Consider the following 11,437-nt stretch of genomic DNA (forward strand, 5'->3'; position numbering starts at 1 on the left):
CAGAGGGCGGATGGTGGCTGTTTGACATGCATGAGTGGGAGACCCCTCACATACTTCTATGAAGTTGGGTGATTTAAAGGAAACTACACAAACCACAGTTTTCACACCTATATCATCGCTGCTGCTGCTGCAGTAGCTCTCTCTCTTTCCTCTGTGGATATAAAGCTTTCAAGAGAAGTCAGCTCGACACAACTTCAGAGACAGAGAGCGTTCACTGTCACTCAGACTGTCTCAGCGTCTGGTCAGCCTGCTTCTGTGCTCCGACTCGCTCCCACAGGGATTGGACCCGGCGTTCACCAAGGCCTTGACGAGGTTGGAACTTGAACCAGCGACTCAGCCGGCGGGGTTAAATATACGAGCGACACCATGTCCACCACGGCGAGGGCGGTGATCTGTCTGACCCTCTGTCTGGCTGCGTGTCAGGTCAGAGGGTTCTATGTCCCCCAGGAGATGAACAGAACCATCCAGAAGCTCCTGAGGCACTATGTGAGTACCAGCAGAACCACACCTGTGAACCAGACTCTGTTAGTCCGGACTGTAGTTTTATCACCATCATGGTGTCAGTATGTGGAGTGCAGAACTTCAAAGACTCCTGTTTCCTCCTGGTACTTTCACACGCTAATGCTCTCACCACAAACACACAAACACACAAACTCACAAACACACTAACACACAAACACACAAACACACAAACATACAAACACACAAACACACAAACACACTAACACACAAACACACAAACCCACAAACTCACAATCACACAAACACACAAACACACAAACACACAAACTCACACATGCGCACACACATTACACTTTTACAGCGGGTGTCTTTAAAGGACTGTTCTGCTGTTTTTCAGACTTTGACTTTAAGTTAAATACAAACAGTGGAGGACGCAGCAACTCCATCAGAAGAAGCTTTATCAGAATAACACAATAAGCATGAGGTGGTGTAACAGGGGGCAGAGAGGCTGACCTAGATGGTGCATTCAGGGACCCTCACACAGCTGAGATGAGTCATATTGAAACTTTACAAACACAAACACACATTAAGAATAATGTTGATGTTTAGTTTATTATCTTTGTGAAAATGTTATGGGACACTAAAATGTCCCACGGTGTTTAAACACACCGAGAGAGTTCCTGTGTTCAAGTCTTAGAAACTTTGAATGCATCACATCTCAAAGTCACACCAGGACTGTTTCTATCTGTGCACTAACATTCAGAACTCTCAGTGTTGGAGAGTTAGCATGATGAGAACATTTCTCTGACTCAGAGGAGGAAGAGTTCAAACACAGAGATGCTGAACGTGTTTCTTTTCTGTTTGCAGGAGATTTCAGATGAAATGAGATTTAACGGGAATCCCGTCTTCTCCAGGACGCCACTGTCCGGAAAAATTGAGGTAAAGTGGATTTAATCATGTGCTGAAGTTATCATGTGTGAATGTAAAAAGAGGAACCTGATGTGTCTGTGACGTGTCTGTGGTCAGGAGGTGTTGGGTCGGGGTTTTATGAATGTGACTGATGGAGCTTCACTCTTATAATAAATAATCCTAAACCAGGTCAGGGAAACTCTGAGATCCTGCAGAGAGACTCTGAGGTGGTTTACAGCTTCAGGTCTCAGTCTGTAACAACACAGATCAAACATCTCCATCAGGACGCCGTTAGCAAAGCGGTTTCGGCGCGCTCCCATCGTGCAGAGCTTTAGTCCTCGTCGCAGCGGTCGCAGGTCTGACTCTGAACCTTGACCCTTCGCTGCACACCAGGGACGAAACGCTGATGTAGAAATATCCTGTAGTCACTCTCAACAGATCTCTGTTCCAGTCTGACTCCACACATCAGCGCCTCCTGACCCGGACTGCTCCTTTAAACACATTAATCCTGTCTGAACCTTTGAGGGGACCTGGTCTTCGTCAGTGAATCAGATTTCCTCACGTGGTTTCTGTCATTAAACTTCCTCAGAGACGCGCCGTCATCGTGTGGTCGTTGGACGCGTGTTGGTTATCATATCGTACGAGTTCCTCCACATACTGGCGCTCGTTAAAGACTTCCAGGTGAACTTTAAAAGACGAGTCAACAAGACTTACCGCTTCAGGTGATTAGCCTAGCTTAGCATAAAGACTGCAGGTGGAAACAACTAGCCTAGCTCTGATAGAAATACCTCCAGCTGTTCACTCCCGCTAAGACGTGCTGGTGTCTTTAATGAACTCTGTGTGGAGACATGCTAGCTGTTTCCCCCTTCTTCCATTCTTTATGCTAAGCTAGGCTAATCCCCCTTTAACACAGCTGCAGAGTAAAAGCTCAGATATCGATCTTCTCGGCCGACTCTCAAAAAGAAGGAACGAACGCTTCCTTTCAGACTCGATTAGCCCGGCGTGGGAGTTTATTGACGACCTGTGGCCTGGGACGATCAGGGCGATACATTCAGGGTTAATCTGACTCTGATGTAGTCTTGGTTTCAGGGTTAATCTGACTCTGATGTAGTCTTTGTTTCAGGGTTAATCTGACTGTGATGTAGTCTTTGTTTCAGGGTTAATCTGACTCTGATGTAGTCTTGGTTTCAGGGTTAATCTGACTCTGATGTAGTCTTGGTTTCAGGGTTAATCTGACTCTGATGTAGTCTTTGTTTCAGGGTTAATCTGACTCTGATGTAGTCTTGGTTTCAGGGTTAATCTGACTCTGATGTAGTCTTTGTTTCAGGGTTAATCTGACTCTGATGTAGTCTTTGTTTCAGGGTTAATCTGACTCTGATGTAGTCTTTGTTTCAGGGTTAATCTGACTCTGATGTAGTCTTTGTTTCAGGGTTAATCTGACTCTGATGTAGCCTTTGTTTCAGGGTTAATCTGACTCTGATGTAGTCTTTGTTTCAGCGTTAATCTGACTGTGATGTAGTCTTTGTTTCAGGGTTAATCTGACTCTGATGTAGTCTTGGTTTCAGGGTTAATCTGACTCTGATGTAGTCTTTGTTTCAGGGTTAATCTGACTCTGATGTAGTCTTGGTTTCAGGGTTAATCTGACTGTGATGTAGTCTTTGTTTCACTGTAACGTCATGTTGCTGTGTTACTAACAGCTGCTTGTTTCTGTGCATGCTCCCGTCAGACTCTGCAAACACTCAGTCAGTGTTGCCAACTCCTCAGTGAGGACAGCAGCTATTGGCTGTCCTAAAAGTCTTTAAATGACATCATCACTTAATTTGCATATTGTAATTGTGATGGACGCTGCAGGAGAGACGGGTAATGTTGATGGAGAGACAGAAAGAGGTTAAAAAACACTTTGAATATGTTTATAACCACACTGAGGAGCTGACAACACATCAAAGTACAACATTACATTCTTCACCCAGAACATTTTCTACATGTTTATTGTTTAAAATCTACATTAACTATCTAAATGGATCAGCCAGCGGTGTCTTCATACATGCATGATGCAGTCTGGATGCTGAGGGGTGAACGCCTCCTGCTCTGAGTGGAGCATCCACTGCTCCATGAGTAAGAACGATTCATGCTTTCACGTCAGTCTCCAAAAGTCTCCATTAACACCAGAAAAAGAGTCTCTAGATTTGTCTCTATGGGGGTCTGAAACTCTAAATATAGAGACAGAGTCGATAAGTTGGCAACACTAACTGAGTCAGCAGAAGGCCGGTGCTTTCCGTGAGTTTTAACATTGCTGGTTCTGCAGTTTGTGGTTTGTGGGCTCTCTCTGCACCAAGCAGCGTCTGTGCATCTCAGAATCAATCATTCCATCTTCAACAACAAAGATTAAAAGTTGCGTTGGTTAGTTTTTATGAAAGCGATCGCCGAGCTGAGTGTTTGTCTGCAGGCCTCAGACGGTGCGGTTTAAAAGATGGTATCTGTTTAAGATTAGATCAAAGCTTGAGTGTGGATTCAGCTCTTACTCTCTGCTTCATGTTCAGACGTCTGATAGAGAAGGGATCCGGTTTAAGATCTGAAGATCTGAAGATCTGAGCCGTCAGAATGATTCTGTTCTTCATCAGCTGAACGGAGCGCTCACAATAACTCTTCAGACTTGTTGTCTTCAGCAGCTTTTTAAATAAAGTTGAGTTTTCAGAACTCGTCGTCTCTTCAGCAGACGTGAGAGTTTGGAGCGGTCTCCTCGGCTCGATGGAGAAACGATGGATTCAACTTCACGTCTGGATCTTTATCAAGTCTGTTAGTGAGAACACTATTTTTAAAAGTGTTGCACAGACGCTGGTGTTTAGCATTGACACACACACACACACACACACACACACACACACACACACACACACACACACACACACACACACACACACACACACACACACACACCTCTCTGGGTTTTCCCATTGTGTGTTTTGTCCTCACCACAGTAACACAGGTGTTAACATTTCAGCCCTCTTCAGTTTTCCAGTCTTCAGTTGACTCATTGTGAGCCTCATGAAGTGATCTGAACTCAGGGCCGGTCTGTGTGTCTCTGTCAGACCCCCTCCTCTCTGTGAGGGGAACCAGACTGCTCTTTCCCCCGTGCAGAGACTCTATCAGGTGTCAGACTTAGACCTAAAGACTACTTCAAGTCCGTCCAACGAGACCAGAGTCAGAGGACGCTTTGAGAAGAATGTAAAGAGCCGGCCTCCAAACATCAGCCTGACTTCACTAAGCTCAGACTCTAACCCTAACCCTGATGATGTTAGATCAACGTGTTCTAACCAGAACCAGAACCAGAACCAGACCAGAATAATCTGACCTCTCTGTTCTCTCCTCAGACTAAGAAGTTGTTCCTGGGCGCCGTTTTGGAAACATACGAGAAGCTCCTTGAGCACATGATAAAGCAGCGGCCCACACCGAGCCCCCAGACCACAGGGGGCAAGGTGCTCCCAAACGCCAACAACGCCATCGGTGCTGAGACCGGGTCCAAGGAAGACGTCAGAGGGAAGCTGAACTACATCCTGAACAAGGTCCAGGACCTGAGGAGGATGCGGTACCAGCAGCAGCACGAGCTTCTGAAGAGCCTGCAGACCCTCAAACACATCAAGGTAGAGTCAGAGGCTGAGGGGGGGCGGGGTCTAAAGGTAAAACTGATCTAAGCTCAAGAAGGACCAGTTAAAGGATCGCAGAGGTCTGAAGACCCTCAAACACGTCAAGGTAGAGTCAGGGAGAGAGGCTGAGGGGGGGCGGGGTCTAAAGGTAAAACTGATCTAAGCTCAAGAAGGACCAGTTAAAGGATCACAGAGGTCTACTGACGGTGTGAGTTTGAGGTTCCGCTCCTGTGAGATGTAAACAGTCTTCTTTGCAGGTCTAAAGTGAGTCTTAGGACGGTTTATTCAGGTCTAAGTCAGTCTGAAGGGGGTCAGCTCATCACTCCAAACTATAGAAACACAGAGTCCCAAAATCTGACACCAAACTTAGCTTTAGCTCGTAGATACGCAAGCTAACGAAACCTCGGTACAGGATTTATGTTTTTAAGGACTTTTAAAGAGTCGATCGATGTGGTCCCTCCTTGTCTCCCTGATGGTTTCTAATCCTAAACTGATCAAATGTTTCCCAGTGAACTTTACTTTAAAGGTTTCATCAAACTTTGGAGCACTTTATTTTGAAAGTTTAACAGGAAGTTGTTTATTATGGCTAACATGAGGCTCCAGGGATTCTTAGTTTTTCCTGTTTTGAAGGACGTTAAAGATCACTCAGTGACGTCTGGGCCGTGGACCAGGTGATCTGAAGGGTTAATGTAGAGACCACATGTTTCCAGGACTCCTTCCAGCTTTAGAGACAGACGTCAGGGTTCATGTCCGGCTCTTTAAAAAGTGTCAGGTTTCTATGAACGATGTAGATCCTCTTTAAAACACGCTCTGGGTTTATTCCAGGTTTGAAGAAGGCTTTAAAAAGTCTCTGTTGGTGATAATAAAGGACGTTCAGACGGAGTTTAAAAGTGAGGTTTCACTTAGAGAAGAATAAAGAAGGCCTTCGTGTCGGGCGAGGTTCATGTGAAGGTTTATATCTCAGAGGTTAAAACTTTAGGATCTTTTTAAAGAGTTCATGTCGAGCTTCTTTGACATTAATGAAATCCTGTTCGTAGGATTTCAGACTTCAGGACTTTGATCTTGAAGAGGCGTGAGGCTCGTTCCTGGGGTTCATCAGACGCCACTTTATGCTTGTTGTTAAACGTGTCGTGTCATCCTCTCCTCTAGATGGACAGCCTTGAGGTCCAGAGCAAAGCATTGTGGGAGCTGAGCTGGCTGTATGAAGAGGCCAGCGATTTGTCCACCAACGCCATCGAGCAGAGACGACGAAGACGGCAAGCACGGAAGACCAGACCTCGTCTGACAGGAAGAAAACAAACAAACAACAAGACAGGATAAACAAACATTTAGACTCAGAGATGATGTCACAATGGCATGATGTCATAATGTCATGATGTCACGATGGCATGATGTCACGATGTCATGATGTCATGATGTCATGATGTCACTATGTCATGATGTCACGATGTCATAATGTCATGATGTCATGATGTCATGATGTCACTATGTCATGATGTCATAATGTCATGATGTCATGATGTCACGATGTCATAATGTCATGATGTCATGATGTCATGATGTCATGATGTCACTATGTCATGATGTCATGATGTCATGATGTCATGAGGACAGGAAGCCAGCCGTCTCCTCTGAATAACACAGAAACTTATAAAGATGTATTTTTATATGAAGTGTGGTGCTGTGAGAGTTTCATCACTGTTTAACATTTTAGAGTTTATTTATTGTTCTTTATGAAGAAGTTGATTATTCTTCTGAAAATAACTCAGGGTTAAATTATTTTAATGTGTACGTCTCAGGGTTTAATATTAAAACTTAATATTTACAGTATTTTACTCATTTAAAAACACGTGTGCCTTTATTATGGGAGTGTTTTAAAGCTTAGAGAATTTATTCTGTCCATGTTAAAGAAATGTTAAATATCCGACATGATGTAAACATGACATCGCTCGTGATGAAGATGAAGATGATGAAGATGTTTACAGTAATTAGAGTTGAATGCTGACAGATCCTCTAAATATGAAGTCCAACACTTTGAGGTGATCGTTCAGAGATGTTTGTTTTTATCTAACATGTTGTAATATTCATATTTATTATTGTATCCATATTTAAGGTCTCTATTTAAGATTTAAAGTTATACAGCAGGGAGTGGGAGTGGATTTATTTATTATCTCATTGTCTAACTGTGATTATTTATTGATTGGAACGTGCAAACAAACTGAATAAAGCAAAATGAAATGCATGAAGTGTTTACTGTTTTACTTTCTGAGATGAAATATTATCAAAGTTCAGAATCCGTGATTTCACTGAGACTTCTTCCTCCACGTTCGGTGTTCTGAAGTCTAAAGGTCGGGGATATTTTACAGACAGAGCTGAATTTAAGTTCTTCTTCAAACAGGCAACAAAAACAAAAAACAAGACTCTGCAACTAAAACATCTAAAAACTCAGAAACACAACTGAAGAAGAAAAGTCTTTAATCAAACTGACGTGACTCAGGACATGATGATATCATCTGCATGAGATCGTATTATGACGGGGTCTAAATTCAGTTCAGGGGTAGATAATCTCCCCCCTAAAAAGGCCCTGCTAGGGGGGTAGTACTTTTCAAAGGTCCCAGGACTTTCAGGGGGCGGGGCCTGCAATGCTGAACGTGTCTGATTGGTAGATTAACCTCAGGGTTTTTATTCCTCCCTCCGTCCACAATAACATCACACACATCTGTGATTCTCTTGATTTCTCTTTCTTTCATTAGTTTTTATTTGTTCTATCTTTTTTGTATGTGTGTGTACTTTTCAAAAGAAGAAGCTGTGATTCTGCGGGTCAACTTTTTTGCCAATTTTTTTTTTCATTTTGTTTTGCCCAAAAAAAAATTTCAGTTTCAGAAATTTCAATTTCTTCAAAATTTAAATTTTTCGAAATAAAACAAATTCAAAAAAAAAAAATTTGAATTTTTTTTTTTGGCAAATTTTCTTTTGTCAAATTTTTTTTTTTCAAACTTTTTGTCAATTTTTTTTTGTCAAATTTCTCCTAAAGCCATTCACAGTCATTGTTTTTTCCATCTGTGATTCTCTTGATTTCTCTTTCTTTCATTAGTTTTATTTGTTCTATCTTTTTTGTATGTGTGTGTACTTTTCAAAAGAAGAAGCTGTGATTCTCTTGATTTAGCAGCTTGTAACAGTAGTCTTCTCTCAGCCCACCGTGAATGCGTCTCTCCTCCCGGTGTTCCGCTTTTAAAAGTGACCCTGTAAACTGGAGACCTTCAGCTGAACGTGTCAGTGTTTGTGGAGTTTACACAGCTGTTGAAACACAGAGGGAGTTCCTGGGAATGCAAACTAGTTTAGTTTTTATTAAGATTTCAAAATATCCTCATCAGATATTTAATGATGGTCTAAAGACGTTTATGAGGGATGCATCCGGCTGAGAGTCTCCAGTTAACAGGGTCGCCGTTTAAACCAAAACACCGGGCGATCTCTGCGATCACGGCTTTTTGAGTTCAAAAGGATTTTAAAGCCGTGTTGAAACGTCTTTGCTACTCGCGCTTATCTCCTCTCACGTGTTGATTCAGTGAATCCATCTGTGATGAAATATAGCACCATCTAAAACAGACCAGCTGAGTCTCTTCATGCTAACAGGCTAACTGTTGTGTTGATTCATTCTTTGCTTTTTTACATGTTTTTAACCCAGGCGCAAAATTTTCACTTTTTTTCATGTTTTTCTGCTTTTGGAGCACAATTTCAAATTTGAGGAAAATTAACTTTTTACGACAGGCTCCGGGGTCAACTTTTTTGTCAAATTTTTTTTGGTCAACATTTTTTTTTTTTCAAAATTTTTTTAAAATTTTTTTAAAAATTCTAAAAAAAAATTTCAAAATTTTTTTTTTTTCAAAACTTTGTTTCAAACAATTTTTTTGTCACAATTTTTTTTTTGTGTGAAATTGTTTTTTTTTTATTTTATTTTGTAAAATTTTTTTTTTTACAAAAATATGACAAACTTTTTGTCATATTGTTTTTTGTCAATCTTTGGAGTCTCCAGTTAACAGGGTCGCCGTTTAAACCAAAACACCGGGCGATCTCTGCGATCACGGCTTTTTGAGTTCAAAAGGATTTTAAAGCCGTGTTGAAACGTCTTTGCTACTCGCGCTTATCTCCTCTCACGTGTTGATTCAGTGAATCCATCTGTGATGAAATATAGCACCATCTAAAACAGACCAGCTGAGTCTCTTCATGCTAACAGGCTAACTGTTGTGTTGCTCAGAATGATACCTGCCTGTCCGTCTGCTTCTATGGGGTCATCTGTGATGAATGGCATTCCTCTTTGTGTTACTGCCCTCTACTGGTCTGGTGGTGTAGTGCATTTACTTTATTCCCTCCATACGTCACTGCCCTGATTTACACAATCTACCCGGGACTTCAGCCCGCGGTCCAAACGCAGACAACAATGGGGGACCAGGAACCTTTTAGTTCAGGGGGAAGTAGTTCTGGGGGCTAAAAGACCCCGGGACTCTTGGTGGAAATGCACCTTAAGAGTGAATGTCCTGAGTTACTTTAGTTATTGTAACACACTCATTAATGTCAGATTGATTATAGGTGATTAACTCTGACTGACATTAACAGATTGATTATAGGTGATTAACTCTGACTGACATTAACAGATTGATTATAGGTGATTAACTCTGACTGACATTAACAGATTGATTATAGGTGATTAACTCTGACTGACAGTAACAGATTGATTATAGATGATTAACTCTGACAGACAGTAACAGATTGATTATAGATGATTAACTCTGACATTAACAGATTGATTATAGATGATTAACTCTGACAGTAACAGATTGATTATAGATGATTAACTCTGACTGACAGTAACAGATTGATTATAGATGATTAACTCTGACTGACAGTAACAGATGAATTAACACCTCCATGTTGACTCTCTCACTTCTGAAGAAGTGAAACATGCAAACATCGGATGTGGTGTTGCAGCTCAGACCACGATCCTCTGCATGCAGACGGGGTCGAGGTATTTCTGCAGCAAGAACAAAAAACCCAGACCCCGACCCACCTCCCACCACCCCGCAGCCGTGACATCACTTCCTGTGACATCACTTCTGATAAATGGTAGTTTGCTGTCTTTACTGTAACTGCGGCTCTTACCCACAATGCACCATGAACGCTCTGCAAAGTTGTGAGGTTGTGACTTCTAAGAAAGGAGCGCTGTGCTTCCCCCGCAGCAGCAGCTGCTGCAGCGACCAGCTTTGTGTTTGTGTTGTCAATAAACAGACTTCACAGAGACGGCGTGACAAAGACGCGCGGCGTGACAGAGACGCGCGGCGTGACAGAGACGCGCGGCGTGTTAAAGACACGCGGCGTGTTAAAGACACGCGGCGTGATAAAGACACGCGGCGTGATAAGTGATAAAGACACGCGGCGTGATAAGTGATAAAGACACGCGGCGTGATAAAGACACGCGGCGTGATAAAGACACATGGCGTGTTAAAGTCACACGGCGTGTTAAAGTCACACGGCGTGATAAAGACACACGGCGTGTTAAAGTCACACGGCGTGATAAACATGTTGTTTGAAATGATGATTTATTTGATAGCTGAGACTGTAAAGGGGAGATGGAGAGCCGGTCTGATGCAGAGTTTTAAAAAGCAGCTGCTGCAGAGAGGAGGACTCAGACGGTGTGAACCATGCTGCTGGTCTCTGAGACTCAGTTTCACACTTTAGCTTCAGAGGTTTATTTTGGGTCTCAAGGTGAAACTGAAATCATCTGAGAACAAAGAGAATGTTTTATAAAACGTCCTGCAAGGAAAAGAACAGAACATGTTTGAGAGTGATTTCAGTAAAACTGGGAGCCTGATATTTTAAAGCTAACGTTCACTGGAGCTAACTCTGCGTGCACGCTGCAGGATGCTAACTCAATGCTAACGCTAAATGAGTTTCAGTTCATCATACTTTTAAAAAGTTGACTCCACAGAATCATTTCAACGCTGAACAGGACGTGTTTACGGTGACGGTCAATCACTAATTACTAACACTGACCCGTCATCAAGCCTGCTGCAGACCTACCCATGCAGGATGTAGTCTAGACTGTTCTGGTGGATCTGGTCTGCAGGATGCTGGGTCAGGCGTCGCTGGATTTCCGATGTCGGACACGGAGGTAAACGACAGAGCTGAAAGAGAAACTTCCTCTTTAACATCACTGAGGATTTAAAAAGTTAAGACGGGGTTTAGATGGAGTTTAATCATTTCTCCACGTCAAATACAGAACAAAGAAGAAGGGAGCGCAGTGCATTGTGGGAAACAGTGCATGAGGGAGACCGGTCTGCTGCAGACTGAGACCTGATCCTGAATCAGGACGACATCCGGGAAGATTATCAGACTGCAGGTTTACTCTGGTCACAAACTACAGACTG

General features: G+C 42.6%; 1 protein-coding gene across 1 annotated transcript; it reads left to right on the forward strand.

Moving 5' to 3' along the window:
* Positions 1–207: 207 nt before the first annotated feature.
* Positions 208–6,364, forward strand: ifng1 (interferon gamma 1). Its single transcript, XM_034679460.1, has 4 exons — positions 208–486; positions 1,330–1,401; positions 4,743–5,012; positions 6,165–6,364. Exons 1-4 carry the CDS (start codon positions 367–369, stop codon positions 6,333–6,335), a joined length of 633 nt encoding a protein of 210 aa, XP_034535351.1. The 5' UTR covers positions 208–366; the 3' UTR covers positions 6,336–6,364.
* The last annotated feature ends 5,073 nt before the right edge of the window (positions 6,365–11,437 follow it).

Source organism: Notolabrus celidotus, unplaced genomic scaffold (genome assembly GCF_009762535.1).
Source record: "Notolabrus celidotus isolate fNotCel1 unplaced genomic scaffold, fNotCel1.pri scaffold_89A_arrow_ctg1, whole genome shotgun sequence".
NCBI classification, from domain to species: domain Eukaryota; kingdom Metazoa; phylum Chordata; class Actinopteri; order Labriformes; family Labridae; genus Notolabrus; species Notolabrus celidotus.